The 18,885-nt window shown below is 41.0% G+C and overlaps 2 protein-coding genes across 3 annotated transcripts; one reads left to right on the plus strand and one right to left on the minus strand.

The window, feature by feature from the left end:
* The first annotated feature begins 4,944 nt into the window (after nt 1-4,944).
* LOC103705262 (peamaclein-like) lies at nt 4,945-5,904 on the plus strand. Its single transcript, XM_008788913.3, has 2 exons — nt 4,945-5,130; nt 5,385-5,904. Exons 1-2 carry the CDS (start codon nt 5,043-5,045, stop codon nt 5,573-5,575), a joined length of 279 nt encoding a protein of 92 aa, XP_008787135.1. The 5' UTR covers nt 4,945-5,042; the 3' UTR covers nt 5,576-5,904.
* Nucleotides 5,905-10,934: 5,030 nt separating this feature from the next.
* Nucleotides 10,935-16,057, minus strand: LOC113462596 (FRIGIDA-like protein 3). Of its 2 annotated transcripts, XM_039122717.1 has the most exons (5): nt 15,956-16,021; nt 14,307-14,383; nt 12,379-13,464; nt 11,990-12,156; nt 10,935-11,734 (listed from the first exon to the last, which is right to left on the minus strand). In XM_039122717.1, the coding sequence occupies exons 3-5, from the start codon at nt 13,433-13,435 to the stop codon at nt 11,120-11,122; spliced, it is 1,839 nt and encodes a 612-aa protein (XP_038978645.1). In that variant the 5' UTR covers nt 13,436-13,464; nt 14,307-14,383; nt 15,956-16,021; the 3' UTR covers nt 10,935-11,119. The 2 variants fall into 2 exon arrangements, with proteins under 2 accessions (XP_038978645.1, XP_038978644.1); XM_039122716.1 differs by lacking the exon at nt 14,307-14,383 and having other exon boundaries at nt 15,956-16,057.
* Between the last annotated feature and the right edge of the window lie 2,828 nt (nt 16,058-18,885).

An 18,885-nucleotide genomic window follows, 5' to 3' on the forward strand; every position in this document is an offset into this window, starting at 1 on the left:
CTTGTTGAATTTATAATTCTTTTGGTATTACTCGATGGGCATCTTAAGCCTACAAGTTTATGGCTTTCATTGCTTGGTAGGTGTTGAATTGGATGAGGCTTATGCTATAGCTGATTATACTTAGACGGCCGCAATCTAAATCTTGTTAAATTTTGTGTGCAAATTCAAATACACTGATAACTCAAAAAGAACTGTTGTAAGCTCGCAAAAAATTGCATCTCTATCTGAAGAGTTTTTTTTTTAGGTTCTAGCTCTCTATACTTAGCTTAACCTTCCAATGGAGAGTTAAATACATCACACTAGATGATATAGAGTATAGTTATTTGAGATTCAATTCGGTATAGAAGTTTCAATTTGCCTTGTCTTCATAATGCTGAAAATTATACTTATTAAGTCTTAAGTTAATAATGCTATAATTTATATTTGTTTTATTTGCTTATATGTTTACATGCTCTATTGGCTCAATAGCTTGCTAAATTGTTATTTCTTTTAATTTTAGAAAAAGTTACAGCGGCGCTTTTTCAACTTTTCTTAAAATTTTTAATTTTTTCAATTAGACTTCAATATCTGATTTTTCGCTCCAAGGCGCTCCAACCATCCATCCAAGCTCCAACACCATTAACGACATATATGAAATGACTAGATTATTTTAGAAAATTTACCATGGAAAAAAATCAAATTTGAGGAGTTAGATGATTGCCACGTGATCTCCTTCCCTTCTCACCAAAAAACTAACCCCTCTTCTAATCCAGACGAGAAAAATATTATGTTTGGACTCATATCACGTGACAATTATGTGTTTATGGATAATCTATTCTCGATTAATTTCAATCAATTGATTTACCAAAAAAACAAAAATAACGAACCCAAGCATCTGGACTAGAGCGGGCAAAAGAATAACATACTCAAAAATTGAGAATTGGTCATTAACCAGATTTTGAGATCACAATCATCTCTCTCTCTCTCTCTGCTTAAGTGTATTTTTTTTTTTTGGTTAAAAATGGGTTTTCATACAATACGTGTACGAATACACCCAATAAAGTCAAAAAATACTAACTCACGGAGAGCCAGTGGTAGCTCCCCCTCCCCCACCCAAAGGGTGTATCCTGAATGATGAGCCGCGAAGGCAGCCACCCAATCGGCTGCCCCATTGGCTTCTCTAAATACATGCTTGGCCTGAATGGCCACCCCAACCCCACACGTCATCCCTATGTCCCGAACCAAGGGGTGGTCTGTGCCCTCACCCCTCAGCCCCTTCTGAATCCAACTGATAACTGTGGCTGAGTCGCCCTCCAAAACAATCGAGCCAGCCTGTAAAGCCTGCCTCGCATATCGAAGACCCGCCCAGGCAGCTCGTAACTCTGCCCCGGGGACCGACGTGCCGAACAACTGACAGCCACCTGCTGCCACCACTCTGGAGTGCGGGTCCCGTATCACAAAGCCCGCACCACCTCGCGCGCCTCCATCCAGAACCGATCCATCGAAGTTGACCTTGAGAAAACTCGGGGGTGGGGGTTCCCAGGTGAAGAACACCATCTGAGAAGCTGCCGAAGCAGAAAGAGAACCCCAGGTGTCCCGAGCTATCAGAGGTCCATCTGAAGAAGATATGATCTCCAATGCCTGTACGCGCGCTAGCTCCACCACGAACCTCGGTGACACCCTGCGCTCACCGAGGGTACGAGCGTTCCTTGCCAGCCAGATCTGATGTGCTGTGCAGGTCGCTCGAATAGCCTCCTGACATGTCCGAGGGCGGACCAACCACTGCTGCATCATCTGTAAAAACTGAGGCCTCCCATGCCAGACCTCCTGCGGGAAACCCTGCCCACTGCCATGCCGACCTCGCCCACGTACACTGGAAAAGCACGTGGTCGACCGACTCCTCAACACTGCATGTCCCGCACTCCGCAGGGATCTCCCATCCTCGCCTACTCAGCGCTGCTCTCGTCGGGAGACGGTCCCATGCCACCTTCCATAGGAAGAGTGCAGCCCTCGGGTGAAGCCCTGACCTCCAGATCCAAGTGTAGTCCTGCCCTGGCTCATGCTCCTGCTGGATAACACCGGCGAGATCTCCCAGTCGGACCCCTGGATCGACATGAGGTGTCCCAAACCCTAACATCAGGCCCCCCACAACCTGGCACCGGAAGAGACCGGATCCTCTCAGCTAGGTGTCCTCCGAATAGCTGACGTAACCTGGCATCATCCCATGCTGACTCTCCTGGGGCCAGAAGATCAAAAACCCGCAGTCCCTCCGCAGCCGCAGCATCGATCATGGTCGGCCAGCACCTCAGTGGGACAGTGTCCACCCATGGGTCCGCAGTCACATCAATACTCCGCCCATCGCCGACTATCCACCTGGTGTTTGCCGACACCGTCGGCACATACCTCCCAATCTCACACCACATGAAGGAGACTCGCCGCCCACTCCATGCCACCTCTGAGCCGTCGCGTCCATATCTGGCTGCCATCACCTGACTCCACAGCCCGTGTGGCTCTAGCAGGAACCGAGCTGCATGCCGAGCAATGAAAGCCTCGCGACGCTCCAGCAGGGACTGCACCCCGAGACCGCCCTCACTGGTAGGCCGGCAAACGTGCTCCCAGGCTACCAGATGCACCCCGCGGCCTCCGCCATGTGACCCCCACAGGAAGCATCGCAACAGTCGCTCGATCCTCAGTAAGGTCGTCTTCGGAACCACAGTGTTGGCCATGAGATAAACTGGCATGGACCCCAACACTGATCTGATCAAAGTCAGTCTCCCCATCATAGATAGGGAAACTACTCTCCATCCCTCCAACCTGCTCTCTACCCGCTGCACCAGGCTGGAGCACTCTGCCACTCGTAATCTGCGGCCTGTGATGGGAACTCCCAGGTAGGTCAATGTCTCCTCCTGCTCAGGAATCTGCAGAATCCCACGAATCTCCTGTCTGACCCTGCTCTCCGTACTCGGACTGAAGCGGACAGCTGACTTTTGGAAGTTAACTCTCTGGCCCGACGCCATGCAGTAATCTGCTACCACCCTACGGAGGACCCGTGCATCAGAAACCCGCGCCCTGGCCCCCGGGGCGGGAACATAGGCCTCCAGCTCCCTACGGGCACACACCCTCTGCAAATCACGAGACAAAATGTCAGCACAAAGAATAAACAAATAAGGAGATAAAGGGCATCCCTGACGCAGCCCCATGGTAGACTCAAAGAAAGGAGAAGGTGTGCCATTGACCAAAATCGAAAATTTTGGCCCCCTGACACACCCCAGGACCCAACCGATCCACTGCCTATGGAATCCGTACGCCTCCAGTGCCTGCTGAAGAAATCTCCATCTGATCCTGTCATAAGCTCTCTCCATATCCAGTTTAATAGCCATCAAGCTATGTCGCTTCGATGCTCGCTGAAGGTCCCACATCATCTCCTGGGCCAGCAGAACATTATGGGAAATGTTTCTGCCAGCTATAAACGCCCCCTGCTCCTGACTGATGATGCCAGGCAGAAGGGGCTTCATCCTTCGAACCATAATTCTGGCCACTACCTTATACAAGGTTGTACACAAACTAATGGGTCTGAAGTGGCAGGGCTCCGCCGCCTCCTGACGCTTCGGAATGAGCGTGATGAAGGTAGCCTTCCAATCTCCCGGCATCACCGCCTGGGAGAAGAAGCACTGAATGGCCTCTACCACCGCTGTCTGAATAATACCCCAATATCGTCGAAAGAAGAACGGGGGGAACCCATCTGGTCCCGGAGCCTTGTCTGGAGCCAAAGCCCAGACTGCCTCCTGTACCTCCTGTGCCGACACCGGTCGGACCAGGGCTGCGTTCTCATCATCCTCGATCCTCACATCCACCCTCGGAGGAGGGAGGGGGTTACTGTCGTCGGACTTCTCCTCCTCCGTCCATCTGGTGCGAAAGAAATCCAACAAGATCTGACGAATGGAGGGCTCACCTTCCACCCGATGTCCAGACCTATCTCGCAGCGAGTGGATCGTGCTCCGCTGCCTCCGAATAATCGTAGTCCGGTGGAAGAAATTAGTATTGCGGTCACCCTCACGCACCCACTGGACTCGAGATTTCTGTCGCCAGAAGATTTCGTGCTATCGTAGAAGAGAGTGGTGAGTCGCACTGCTTACGTGTATTGCATAAACAAATAAAGGAAGCGAACCTATGTCGGCAGCTCTTTACTCTTCACGAAGTATGAAGTCTCGCATTCACGACGAGTCACTAATATCCAATGACTAATGACAACTGGTTTTCCTCTGTCATGTACCTTTCTCAAGACTAAACAATCAATATAAAAATGATCCCATTTTTTTAATCTTGCACCGTAACGTTCCAGCGACATGAATGCTTCCGCTTCCTTGAAGCTAAACAAAAGATGGGGTCAGGAGAGGGGCAAAAACATTACACAATAACCAAGCAAAGAGCAAAAGCTTACTCTCCTTCGGCCTCATCTGGATTAATTCTTCCCCAAGTCTCATTCTCTAAGCAGAGCGAAGAGGAGGTTTACTTCAGGTTGGCAGTCACCTGAGCTACAGTTCTCATGCCGAAGTGCACCTCCTTTTGTTCATAAAAATACAAACACCCTGTACTAACGCCGATCTTTTAGGCCTGGCGCGCAGGGACTCGCATTCCAGTGCACCGACTCCATCGCTTGTAGGAGACTCGCATAAGACCTCCCCAAGGTCCCCACCACACGAACGGAAACTCCGAGGCTGCTTCCCTTCTGGCTTTTCCTAGTCCAAGAACGAGAGACGTCGAGAGCAATTAATATAGGCCAAAATGGAGCTATCTAGAACGAGACAAGTGGTTCTCGGAGCTTGCTTGGGCTGCAGTGCGTTTCTCCTTGCTTTCAAGCTTTTCCTCACCATCCTCTTAGATGCCAGCCCATAGGCCACTGCACCAAGTCCCACCTGCCACTCCCTTTGGCTCCTATAAATACCCACCCTTTCCCTCACCAAAACACAAGTCAAGTTCTGGTATTCTACTCCACTCTAGCTACAGACCATCTCATCTCCAAACATCTCCAGTTCGCCCTTCTTTTTAAGTCTTGTAGAAAGATGAAGGTCCTCACTGCTGCATTGGCCCTTTTGCTGCTCATTCTATCATCCTCTTATCTCCAAGCTGTGCATGCCATGGCCGGCTCAGGTAACAATATCAGAACTTCGATCTAGTGCCAAGCTCACAAAAAAAAAAAAAAAACTCCCTTCACCTTAGAAACCTTTCAATCTTTGGCAAGAGTCACTGCATTTTGATAGGTGGGTGCCACCACACCAGCAAGTCATGCTTCTTTCCAAAATGAGAGTTTGTTCTTCATAAACTATTTTGTTGTAGCATTTTTTGGGTCTGGTTTTGATGTTTGATTGGGTTGGTGGGTTGGTTTGGTTTTGTTTTTGTGGCAGCTTTTTGTGACTCCAAGTGCAAAGTGAGGTGTGCCAAGGCCGGGGTGATGGACCGCTGCCTCCACTACTGCGGGGTGTGCTGCGAGGAGTGCAAGTGCGTGCCCTCTGGGACTTATGGAAACAAGGATGAGTGCCCCTGCTACAGAGACAAGGTCACCAAAAATGACAAGAAGAAGCCCAAGTGTCCTTGAGTCTTAATGAGCTTAAATGCTACTTAGTAGAATCCTATTGGCAAACTTATAATCATAAATTGGTGGTCCGGCTCCTGTAATGTTATTGGTAACAAAGTATGGTAGCAGTATGCAAATCGCTTTAGAAGAGAGTATGTTGGGTTTCATTGAAATAAATAATGGAAAGTAAAGAGAGAGCCAACATGATATGCGACCAAGGGAAGTGTGGAGCTCTCTCTTCCTATGTGTTTTGCTCCATGGTACGTTTCCTTCTTGGAATGGTGTTGTGGAGATCATCTTGTTAATTGTATGGCCAATTGGATTCTTATATATAGACCAGATCTCTCTCTCTCTCTCTCTCTCTCTCTCTCTCTCTCCCTCTCCCTCTCTCCCTCTAAAAAGATGGTGAGAATACCAACAAAATTCTCCCAATCTTCTTCACCTAAATTACTTCATTTTATTTCTTTAGATCACTATATTTAAATTAGTCAATTTAGCATTATGAAGTACTGGAATGATAAAGCTTAGTGGAGAGTGAACGGTGCCATTTGGTGTAGTGACGATAGAAGAGACAAATGGCAAACATACGTTATGTATGAATTATTTTGTCCACAAGTCGAATGTAAATATTATATTACACAAAAAGCATCTATAAAATCAAAACTGTAAGAAAAATATGAAATGATACTAAAAGAAAAAAAAAAAAAGCTAATATCAAAATCAATGGATGACTATTTGAACATATTAGAGGTTACGTCTTTGATAATAACTATTGGTCAGGATGAGATAGAATTTCCTATGCAGATCGTATGTGGCATATAAGTAACTAAATATCTAAGGCATGCTAAACCCATACGAGATTGACCTAGTCGTTTAGGTCACTGGTTAGACCGAGTTTGCATTAAAATATTAAAAATAAAAAATTATTAAAATAAAAATATATAATATATTAATAAAACTTTACATTAAATACCATTATTACTCTTTAATTATAGCACAAATAAAATAATTATGCGTTATATATTTTCAAGATCTCGTAAGAAAAATCATATATAAGTGTAGGAACCCATAGGAGTTATTGATATTTTAAATATTTTTAACAATAAAGTTTTGAAAAAATCGATATTTATATAAAATCAAAATTTATTCTAATTTTATTTTTGAATTAATTTAATATGTTATTATTAATATTTGATTATAATAGATAAACTTATTTACTATTATTCTATTACAATTTTTATTTTTATCTATAATTTTGTTATATTTATTATTATTATTATATTACTATAAATATAACTATATGCGTATATATTTAGAATTGAATTAATTTAATTAAATTATAAATATTTTCATATTGAATGAATATTTCATACTGAATAAATAATTTGAACCAATATTGAAATATTAACAAATTTTTTCCTCAATTTGAATTCATATGTACAACTCCTATGATAACAGTTGTTGAAAGAAAAATCAAAGACTTTTGGGCTTTTCTCGTGGATAGGTTATATTAATATAGAATAAAACAAAGTATATTTATTTTTTCTTTTCTATCAAAGAAAAAAGCAATTATTTTTATAAAAATAACGAACAAAATATAAAATACCCTATATAATATACATCAACTTGTTATCTAGTTATCTGAAATTATATGAATAAGGAAAGTAAACTATTAATGTAAAGTGCTAAGTATGGTTGAGTAGTTCTTCGGTTGTAGAATGCCTGCCGCAAGCTCTTCATATTTTTGGAAAAACTAGAGGAGGCTGGAAAGCATGCTGCTAAGCTCGTAGAACCAGCAGGTTATATAAAAGGTATTTTGCATGTATACCCCTAAAAATGTGATCTTTCATATTCACTTCTTGAAAATCACTAATTTGGCATTTATACTTCTCAAATCTCAAGTCACCATATTTTAGCAGTGTTCTCTCTCTGATTATATTTTCAGCTAACGTTGTTCACAGTTATCCATTTTTAATATAAAATGACACTAGTTTTCATTAATACATTAAAAAAAATTAATATTAGATTTGCATTAGAAAGAGTTATTGTTGCATAATTTTATATTTAAAACAATTATTTCAACCATAAGCCAACAATCTAACGGAAAGGATATTATTGTGAAAACAGGATAAATTCAAGAGTATATATATACAAATAATGATTTTCAAATAGTAAATGTGCAAACTATATATTTGTAGGGTAAGAGCATGCTAAACCCTTTTATGTGAACGTAAGCTGAAAAGTGGACCATCGCCATATGAAAATTGGAATCAAACTCCTGAGCTCTCATCTAAGAGATGAGAGGTAATACTGTCCCAGCTAACACTCAGTAGTGACACAAGCTCATCATAACAGCTGAGAAAAAGTTTGCTCACCTCAAGCCCTAAATCCATTGTAAAACATCCTATTATACGTTAGATTCCCATATCCATTATTATACTTTCTCGGTTACACTTTTTTAACAAAACTATCAAAAAAAAATGTTTTGTATCACCAGCCTGGTTCTTGGTCTTCACTACTGCATGGTTTTCCAACTCAGACGCACCCCTTTACAATGAGTCACTGTCTTCGTATCCGTGGGTGAGCTTGTATTCCAAATAGGCCGAGGGTCAAACTCCTTCGACCAGCAACAAACTTCAGTATAATCACACGAGCCATTCAAGTTGACAATATTGTTCGTAAAGAATCAATACAATATTTGCTTCATTCAATAGCTATAATTTATAATGGTTGGAGTCAAAGTTCATCGTCTCGGTACCGGACTCTATACCGGTGCCAAACTAGCACAGCATCGATACAGTACATAGTACGAAATTTTTTTTGGCATATTGAACCGATACAGTATAGTATACTCTGTACCGTTTGATTCGAACCGACGCAGCCACAGCATCCGCCGGCTTGTATGTTCCTGGCCCTCTGAATTTATGTCTCCAGAAGTACCATAGAAGATAGATATTACGAGACTTTAAGTAATCAATGTAATGGCGTCAATTTTATAAATATCCTCCGTCTCAACAATTCGCAAAACAAAGCTATACACAGATGATGGATGGAATTTCAAATGAACCAAGAAGGAAGAGGATATCTAGAAATTAAGTGAAGTTGGTTTCTATGAAAAAGGTCAGGGAGAAAAAGATACACTAATCTCATTCCCCATCTTCCACTAGATCTTTCAACAAATATACCCCAATGTCATTCCATATCTTCTACTATATCTTTCATCATAGAGTCCATGACTACAAGGCTATGGACGTGGACGTGATGTTATACATGGGCGTACAAGGATGGCTACACAAGGAAATTGTATGACTAAATTAAGCACCTTTTTGAAATGCTGATCTTTGTGCTTTGGTTGGCCAACTTAGCTCATTTGTGAAGGATAGTGTATTGAGAGCCTCTAATATCTTTATAGGCACTTTGAAGTAAGAGTATCGGTCGATGAGAGATAGGTATATTTAATTTGTTGTTAATGTTGGGCAAAGTGGATGTATTTGTTACCCCATGCCGCATATTAAGCAAGAAATGTGAAACAAATAAACTATGAATCTTTGTTAATACTGCAAAGTTGTATTCTTCTTTGCATCCAATTACTTAGTTCAAGATCCATTCAGAACTTGTTCTTTCTCTTAGGGAAGAAGGAGAGATTCCATCGACTATAATTGCCCTTGTGATTTTGTATAAAACATTTTTGATTTTCTCCTTCTCATGCAAAGGAGCTTGAATTATATTAAGAGCATATTTGAATATCGGAAGATCATGACAGCCTAATAAAATTCTCTGATAAAGATTTCTTTTCTGACAACATGTTTAGGACTGCATGGTAGAAAGAGATCAAGGCTACTGAATTTGGCAACTGATTCTTATTTTTCAAGGATAAGTAATACTTCTCTAAGGTGGTTTATCTTACCCCTGGCAAATTGGGATTTGGTACCTATCCAGCTAGTTCAATCACCATCAAATTCTTTGTTTCCATCATGATTTCAAAAGATCCTATTAGATTGATGAGATGCTTGTCATATTCATATAAGGTCTAACAAAACAAAAATAGATAATGGTGTATTTCTCTTTTCTTTTCTTTTCTTTTCTTTTTTTCTTTTGAAAGAAGGGAGGAGTAAACCCGAGTCACTTCATTAGTGAAATGAAGTTATATCCGAGTAGTGTAGGCCTCAATGAGTGTTTCTGGTCTGAGGTAGAACAGAGAAAAGGCAACATAAAGGAGCAAGCACTTTTACAAGATTATAGAGGGATTCTAGAACTTTATCCTTAACTTAGTGATTCCAGGAATAGACAAGAGCCGAAACTTTTCTCAGAACCATCGATGGACTAGCTGATTCTTCCAAAAAATTCTTCTATTTCTTTCCTTCCAGACCTCCCAAGACATAGCTGTTATGAGGGTGTGAAGGGCTAGGTGAAGATGATTTGAAGAACAACTTTGAAAAATCCAATACTGTAGAATCTCCTGAGTTTTCTCTAAATAAATGCAGCGAAGGGGCAAAGTAGCAGGATGTGGTCTAATGAATCTGGACCAGCTTTGTATAGCGGGCAGCAAAAAGACATGGACCTAGCTTTTTCAATTTCGAAGCTCTCCATTGCTGAGTTTGTTTTTGAGTGCCAGCTACATAAAAACTTTGAAAAGGGCCAGGTATTAGGTTCCTCTATGAATTTTTTACAAGTTTTCTATAAAAATTAGATGATTCATGACTATTCTCTATCTATGCTACAATTTAAGTGTAGCGTAGAATATAAATCCATATGACTTAAAGAGCATTATTATATAAAATTATTGATATCTTTAATATTTTATTTTTAATTATATATATATATATTTTAATGTAAATCCAGTCCAACTAACTGATCTAACAATTGAACTGGACCCAGATCCTTGGCTAGCCCGATCTCAGGTTCGGATTTAATAACTTCACCGTATCCTTATGTAAAAGCATGCATCTTGGATAGCAATTCTGTTCCCATCCATTACAATTATGCTATATACATTTATCCTCAACCTTAAGCTATATTCAATATTTAATATATATCCTGAGGTGGCGTTTGGTAACCCCAATGAAACCACTAAGATAATTTTAGATCACTGACAATCCTTATCCTAGAATAATCTGATCCTAGATGATCTAAGATCCCCTTCACCACCTAGCCAGATCCTGAGCAGCTGGATGAACAGCTTTAGAGCCTACCTGGGATGCCTGGTAAAACTGGGCATTGCATCACATAAAAGAAGAAGTGAGTTTCCGATTCCAGCAATTAAGCTGGCATTCCATCAACCCTTACCAGAGTGAAAAATTCTGTGGCTGTAGATCTCACTAAAACCACGGTTGGTGGAGACAGTCCTGCAGAGAGGGCAATCTGAATGTTCATACAGATCAAAACTCTAAACAAGATAAACTATGATAAATTTGTAACCATGGGTACAAAATACGGTAGAATGGATTCTAGGGTTAAAATGATAATAAGGTCTGAGTTACCCACTAGACATAAGTCAAATACACCCTCCAATTCTCACATGCTCATGGAGCAGCTAAAAGCAACCTACAGTCATTCAAGCCCATATTACATATAAGATTGGTGAGATGGCTGCAAACCACTGCCTGGATACATATAAGATTGGTTAGATGGCTGCAAACCACTGCCTGTATAGCTTCCATAGTTGGATGAAGAAGATGGGACTCCAGTGCCCATATAATTGCCATAGCTGTTTGGAGCAGCTCCAGTGCCTGTAAAGCTCCCATAACTTGATGCAGCATTATAAGGTGCAGGAGGGACTCTCTCGTCTGGGTAATGATATGGCCTCTGGGCATTCACTGGCTGACCATAGGAAGCATACGATGGTGGCTCATAAGTGGGAGGTGCATTGTAAGGGTACCTCTCAGGGTACCTTTCTGCAGCACCAGCATACAGTCCCCTCTCATCAAAAGCTGTAGGAGGGAGTTGCCTAGTTTCAGCAGCAAAAGCAGGCCTGCGAGGAGCATATTCTCCAGTGGCTCGAGGCTTTTTCGGTTGGAGCTTGGCAGCTTCCCCCATTCGTTTCTTATCATATTTAGCTTTCTCAAGCTGAGCAACCCGTTTCTGGAGAGGCTCAACAGGGTACTCTTCTTGTAGCTTGTAGTCTTTAATGCACCTGATGACTGCCCTTAGTGCACCAAGCTCCTGAGCATTGGGATCCTTCTGTGGCAAGTATTATTTTGAAAGAACTGGGTAAGTGTATCGATCAGAATGTGAGATTGACAATAAAAGAAGACACTATACACCAGAAGTAAATAATATTGCATAATGGGGGCAGGCAGATGGGTTCCAATTCTGCCACCAAAGGTGACAAACATATAGTGGCACTTCAAGACTTCAAATATTTGTCCCTGAAGTTTTCTGGGAAAAAACAGTACATATTCACATATATTACACAAAAATATCAGATATACTAACCTGCACATTGCCAGTGCTCGTGCCCCCATTTTTTTTCGCATTTTTCAAGTCCTCTAAGTATGCCTTCAATAAAGGCACAGGCGGAAAGCTCTCGGTAAGCTGGAAAACATGTGCAAAATGAACAGCATCAATCTGTCTCCCTCTGTTAATCAAATCTTCAACCACATCTGCAACGAAGACAACGCACTCAGAATCAACATACCAAGTAAATATAGAGCATTTCGCTAGCTAATGTCCTAATTTCAATTAGTGACATTTTGTAGTTCACCTTCGATTGCTCTAAACAGGTATCCTTAGATCTCCTCTATGCCCGTACCTAGTGGGCACCCTAAAGAAAGAAATGGTCATGAGTCATTGGAACCCTTATGGTCAGTTTGTAGGATACCAACCTGGCATTTTTTGTGTTAATCCAAGAGAGCGGCAGAGCTGAGGTGCCTGCCGGCGACGAGAGACAGCAATGACGAGCTTGCAAAGTTCGTCTTCATCAAACCCTGGCGCAATGTTAAATGTTGCAAGAAGCTGTAGGAATGCTTGTGCTTCCAATGAATATCCATTAGAAGCATCTATGTCCACACCAGCCAACTTGGGCTTCCATTCATCAGCAATTGCCTTGGCCTGCTGCTTAATTTCAGAGCTAACAGGGTGATCAACACCTGGCTCAGTGATCCCCAAGAGAGGGGCAGCAGATTCCATCAATACAAGACAGCTTCTGCGCAGGCCCTGTAGGGCACTGTCCTCATTCCCTTGTAAATTAGATTGGTCCGGAGGGTACAATCCCTCCAATGAATCCAGCACCAATTGGGCTGGCTCAGGTGCATATTTTAATGCAAGAGAAAGTTCCTCACGTAGGGTGGCAAGGCTTTTCCAATTTTCTGAAATAAATTTCAGAAGGCCTTTTGCATCCATCTGTTCACAAAGTTGCTTCAATTGAGGACGAGGCTTAATCTCAACAGCCACAGCTTCAGCTAAATCACCTGATCCATTATCAGGATTTTTCTCCGCTGACGCAGGAGTTGCATTAGGATCATTGAGAGAAGTGCTTACCTTTTTAATTTTGCTTTCCCTGATATCAACTGGCTCAGGAGATGCCACCTTGTATTTCTTGCGTGCCTCTGCTATGGCAGAAACAGCAATATCTCTCAGTTCCTGAAGACGATCCAATGAAGATTGTTCTTTTGCAGCAACAGAAGCCTCTCTTTCTGCAATTAATGCATGAGTCTCAGATTGCTTTTCCTCAAACATCCTCTGTTTCTCTGCTACTTCATCAAACTTATTCTTTAATGACCTCTCCAGGTTGTGGACATGTTCTTCAATGTCGTCCCACTGGATCTTGTTTTGCAAAGACGACTCTCTCTGGGATTCCAGTTCCTCCAATGCTTTTCCAAGAAGTTCCAGCATAGATGTTGCCGATTCAATACCCAGAGTAACCTTTTCAATATCTGCCATAGCTATTTTGCAGTTGTCTATTAAACAACCTGCAGCACAGGTCATCCATGGTAAGCCAAAGGAGAAAAAAAAACTAGCGACTAACTACTGCAAAACCAATTATTTTCACAACAGCAGATTAAGATGAACTTAAAAAAAAGATGCAGGTGCATGAGAGGAGGTGAAAATACCTTATGCAGGATAATTAACTGCTAACAACCGCATAAAAACATAACATCATAGAAGTTACAATAGCTCTGGTTAAACATCATTTAACTTTACAAGAATCGAAGACAATGCCCAACAGATATTCTGTTTCTTTTTTAAAAGAATTTCTGGTTGAATAGCACTTGATATTCATGTTATGATTTTCTTCAAAGGAAGGGTTGGGTTGAGATAGAGAACGAGATATGCTTAAAAATCCCTAGTCAACCAACTCTACAGATGCATTAACAACTTTTCAAAACTACCATGTGCTAACTATTAGCTTTGCTTTCAAATAACCTCTAGTCTTTTGCAGACTTCTGAAATTTCTCATAACTCAGTGACCATAAGGCAAATTCCACCAGCCCTGAAGCCCGAAACTCGGGGTGTATCGAGACTATTGGAGTTGGAACACTAATCTCATGCTTATGAGAAGGAAAAAGTGTATCACAATTACTCCTCTATTTTGTTCAGAAATAGAGCTTTAAAAATAACAAGAATCAACTAAATCAGCATACTGTATCACAATTACTTCTCTATTTTGTTCAGAAGAAGAGCTGTAAAAATAACAAGAATCAACTAAATCAGCATTCCTCCTTCCTGAGTTCTAAACAAAATGGACAAACAAAGATCACCGACCATAACTCAAAGGAAAAGGAAAAATGCATAAGAGCTGGTTTTTATGTACTCGAAAGTAGTGTCCCGAATCTGACTTTGGGGTGGATCAGTGAGTCACGTTTTCTTCTAAATCAGCTTTCAGGAAGGCTGAAATTTTGCAACAAAATGTAAAAGTGAATGCAACAGTCTTCAGTGAAATTTTAAGATATGCTGTAAAACTTCATTACGTCTCGATTTGAATAAATAAGATGTCTACTCTATGCAATTCCCAGATGTCAATGAATAAAGTAATAACTGCTGCAGGTGGGTTGAGCGCCCAGATTGCCCAATCTGGACTTGGCTCAGACTCCGAATTTGTACCATGGTATGGATCCCAAACGTAGACCGATATATTAAATCACATTAGATAAGGCCCCTACAACTTTGGACTTGGTTCAATCTATTAAGAAAAAAGTAAACAGTTTAGCAGTCAGTTGTAATCCATAAACGTAGACCTAACTTAAACTGGCTCATTAGGTTAACCTGCCTAAATAAATATGTCCTTCCGCTTTCCACTAGCTTGACAATGGTGAGCCTTGGCGTAGCAGTACAGTTGCTCCTGAGCATCATGGGTTCGAAACACGAAAACAGCCTCTTCGTATGTGAGGGTAAGTTTGCATACATCTAAACCTCCCAAACCCATAGCAGCTGGAGCTGAGCTGCCTTTTTTTCCACTTAACACTCGCTTTAGACTAGGGGCAGCACAACCATCAAAGAGCTAGCAAATGCCCAGCCACTTTGCATCTCTAAAGCCGATTGGGAATGAGATGGATTTAGGTCAAGACCCTAGACGTAAAGCTAAAATTCATATAAATTTCAGTTTTGCCTGGATTTCAAATTAATCCATTGGACAAAAGGCCAACACAAAAACCTAAGACAATTAGATCTATTAAAATTTCTCTCTCTATCTATCTCTCTCTCTCTCCCCGTCCCACCCAAATCCATCCATCCATCCACCTTCCTCAATAAAAACACCATTCTTCCTCGGCTCCACAGAACACAATCCAAAATTTTCGCCTAACATTGTAGAACGTATCAAACACAAAAATATTTCCTTAATTAGGTCTCACAATTTTTCAATTATAGACACAACACATGCATATTCAGAGACCTTTTTTTCATTTCTTCAATCGCAATGCCATATACCCAAACGCACTCTGAAAGTAGATAAATTAAAACAAAAGGCAAGTCAATGTTACATTCAAGCAAAGAACTAAAAATTCACTTTCCATCGTACTGCAACGATTAAAAAATTAACACAATCAAAGAAATAGAAAATTCACTTTTCGGTGTTACTGCTATGATTAAAAATTATATTTAAGCAAATAAATACAAATGCGCATTTCCTGCTACTATTCTATTTAAAATATTCAAAAAACTCTAATTTAACAGGTGCCCATATCACAAGCAATCGGACGCCCAAAAAATCTCACGAGATGAAGCAAAAAGATTTTCATTAGGGCATCGAATCATCAGCTGAAAGGATAGAAGGAGAGCAAACTCTGATTCCTGTCCCAAATTTCATCAAAGAAAGATGGAACTGAGCTCACCAGAGCAACAAAAAAAAAAAAGTAAAATAGGGCATCTTGTTTGGATTAAACGTATGTTGATGCCTTCAGAGGAAACCTGATTTCAGAAAAGCGGATTGAAATCCAAGAGGAAAGAAGATAAAACCCATACCTTCGGTGATGAAAGAAAGAGGCGAAATGGAGAAACCCTTGAAGGATCGGGGCGGCGAGAAGCCGGGGGGGGGGGGGGGGGGGGAGTGAAAACCCTAGAAAGAACCGCCTTCGGGAGAGGCGCAAAGGAGGCAGGGAGTCCCGGTCGCGAGGACGGATATGGTGTTCCCGCGGGCTCAACGCTGGAGATATCGAGTTCGTTTCTCATCCGACGGCTAGGAACAGCTTAACGGTGGCGTAACCTTGGTTCGGGTTTGGGCTTGCCATAATCTACGAACATTCTAGTCTCTTTTCTCTCTCTCCCTCATATCTTCTCTCTCTCATCTCATATTTTTTGTTTTCTTTTGGCTCCAACCCATATTTCTGTTTTTTTGTTTATTTTTATCTCATCTCCTAAGAGTACCTCACTCCCATTTTTTAATAAAAATATATATCTTCATCTACTCAAAAGGAATTGTATACGATGGCACTTAAACAACCGCACACTCGAAGATGCCACCGAGTGTACGGTTGGGTGGATCCAGAGAGCACCGGTGGCATAGTTGAGTGTCACCTCTTGCTTCGAGATATTCGGACTATGGTAGGTGGAAACGTCATTTTTTAGATCAAGCATATATATAGAGAGGCCAATGAAACTGCATATTGGGTAACCTCATATGTGGCTGACCACTATGGAGCTCTATAGGTTGGTGAGAAGAAGTTGCCTATAGCACTCCGTGACTTATTATCTTTTGATTTCTTTAGGTGTATTCATACTAGAAATGTACATGTCATCCGTTGTAGCCAAAAAAAAAAAAAAAAAACTCCTTCTACATCTCATATATTGTTCGTTGATGACTGCTTATTGATAGTCAAGCCGACAACCAAAAACTATCTATGCCTAAAAATGATCATAGATTTTTATTTTGCATTATCAGGATAGGCTATCAATGAAGCTAAGCAACCTATCACTTGTAGTCCAGCCACGCCTTCATCTGTCAAATTACAAATCAGGCGTATCCTGCAAATACACTGAAGGGAGTGTGGCAATACTTGGAAGTGCCCTTATCCTTCTAGCAGACTTCAATTATCTTTTGGAAAAGGTGGCAAATAGAATGCATGGATGGCAATGGAAGGCTCCATCCTCTTGCTCTAGCCAGTATTAGCATGCATCTACCCTTATATACTCTGTTTAGTGTAACAAGAGGTATTACTCGGTGCGATTGGACATGATTTTTAGATAGGAGAACTATAATGAGGAGGATGATAAACCCACTCACGATCAACTAAAAGGAAAGTAGCTTTATTGCTAAGTCTTCAATTTATGTTCCAAAAACAGTTCTGAAAAAACATGGGAAAAGAGTTTAGAAATTTCTTGTGGGGTCATTCCTATGAAAAGGTCTGCACCTACAAACTTTCCAGCAAAACAACATCTCTTGCTGACCAAGCTTGCTGCAGAGGTAGTGTTACAAAGACAAATCATTATGGAGTCAGGTTTTGCATGCAAAGTATAAATTTAATGGAAATTGGGCAACCTACATCAGGCCACAGAAGTGCTCTCTAATTTGGCGCAAAATATCCTCAACAGCAACTTATGTTCAGCATAATTTTATTTGGTTTTTTATCTGATGGATCTCAAGTGAATGTTTTTAATGACCCATGGTGCTCTCCTATACCATTATATGCTTGGCTTCAACAGGTGTCCACAGGAGATCTTGGCCATTGAATTGCAGAGCCACCATCAGGTAACTCTTCATCATTCACATGGATCTGGAAGCTAGAAGTGCCCCTTAGAATCAAAACTCTCTGTTGGAAATGGTTGTGGCTTAGAATTCCATCCAAACAATTACTCTACGACTGGGGAATACTTCCTGCTGATAACAAGTTGCTCCATTACAGCTGATGAGGAATACCCTCTGTTTCTGGAATAGGATTTCAGCGAGCATAACTTCTTTTGGGCTTAGCCCCTTTCTTATGTACCCAAAAGAAAAATAAAAAAGAAATTGCAGAAGAAGAGGAAGAGAAATATCTGAGATTATATAGTGGGCAACCTTTTTTTTGTTGCATAAATTGTGAGCAGCAAATGTGTCAAATACTAGTTTAAACATTAAATGTTGTTGAAAAAAGATTATAATATTAAATATATTCTTCCTAATGTCATCCTCAGGACTCTCTGTCATGTGTTTGTTCATTTCAATGATGTTAAAACCATTTCTATTTTTGGGTTTTCTCTATACCAAGGCCCATAGGCTAGAAGCTACACAATCTTCCTCAAATTCCCCTAACCTAAAAGTGGCAATCTGTCGAGTCTGGTTAGGTTCCGGTCAGGTCGGCCTCATATATCAAGATCCATAAGGTTTGACCCGAACCCGACCTGACCTACCAGCAAGTAGCTCATACTACATAATTTGCTTATATGTATGCATGTACATATATATGTACATATGTATGTATGTATATATGTGTGTGTGCATGTATATGTATGCGCGCATGTATATATGTATGTATCCTTCCTTCTGTGACTCAATGGGTTGAAGTGCCTTAGTTCGAACTCAAGTCGACCCACTGGCAAGTCGGGATGGGCTAACATGTACCAGGCTACAAACCTAATGCGTTGGTTCTGCGTTAGATCGGATCAGGTAAACGGGTCGGGTCAGAAAGTACCATCCCTAGCCTAATCCTCCAAATTCTAATGAAAGCAAGATTTCAACACAAATCAGATCTAACTATCACAGACTTTACCAACTTGATAATCTGGCGCATTCTCTATTTCAAGAAAAAGATATAAAAGAGATGCACCTTTCAAATTTTAATATACAGTCACAAAATTGCATATACAATAAAATATACTTGAAGGATGCGGATCACAATCATCTATACTATGTGTCGCATGTATTGTACATCCCAAAATCTTCAAAAACAAACCTTTTAAAGTTGGCGGAACTAAAACAA

The sequence above is a fragment of the Phoenix dactylifera genome, unplaced genomic scaffold (genome assembly GCF_009389715.1).
Source record: "Phoenix dactylifera cultivar Barhee BC4 unplaced genomic scaffold, palm_55x_up_171113_PBpolish2nd_filt_p 001689F, whole genome shotgun sequence".
NCBI lineage: Eukaryota > Viridiplantae > Streptophyta > Magnoliopsida > Arecales > Arecaceae > Phoenix > Phoenix dactylifera.

Excerpts from the sequence above, each read along its gene's own strand:
- LOC103705262 (XM_008788913.3), top strand. The coding sequence starts at position 5,043 with ATGAAGGTCCTCACTGCTGCATTGGCCCTTTTGCTGCTCATTCTATCA. Across the intron at positions 5,131-5,384 it reads GCATGCCATGGCCGGCTCAG|CTTTTTGTGACTCCAAGTGC; the intron begins GTAACAATATCA and ends TTTTTGTGGCAG.
- LOC113462596 (XM_039122716.1), bottom strand. The coding sequence starts at position 13,435 with ATGGCAGATATTGAAAAGGTTACTCTGGGTATTGAATCGGCAACATCT. Across the intron at positions 12,157-12,378 it reads ATTAACACAAAAAATGCCAG|ATGTGGTTGAAGATTTGATT; the intron begins GTTGGTATCCTA and ends TCTTCGTTGCAG. Across the intron at positions 11,735-11,989 it reads CGAGCACTGGCAATGTGCAG|AAGGATCCCAATGCTCAGGA; the intron begins GTTAGTATATCT and ends TACTTGCCACAG.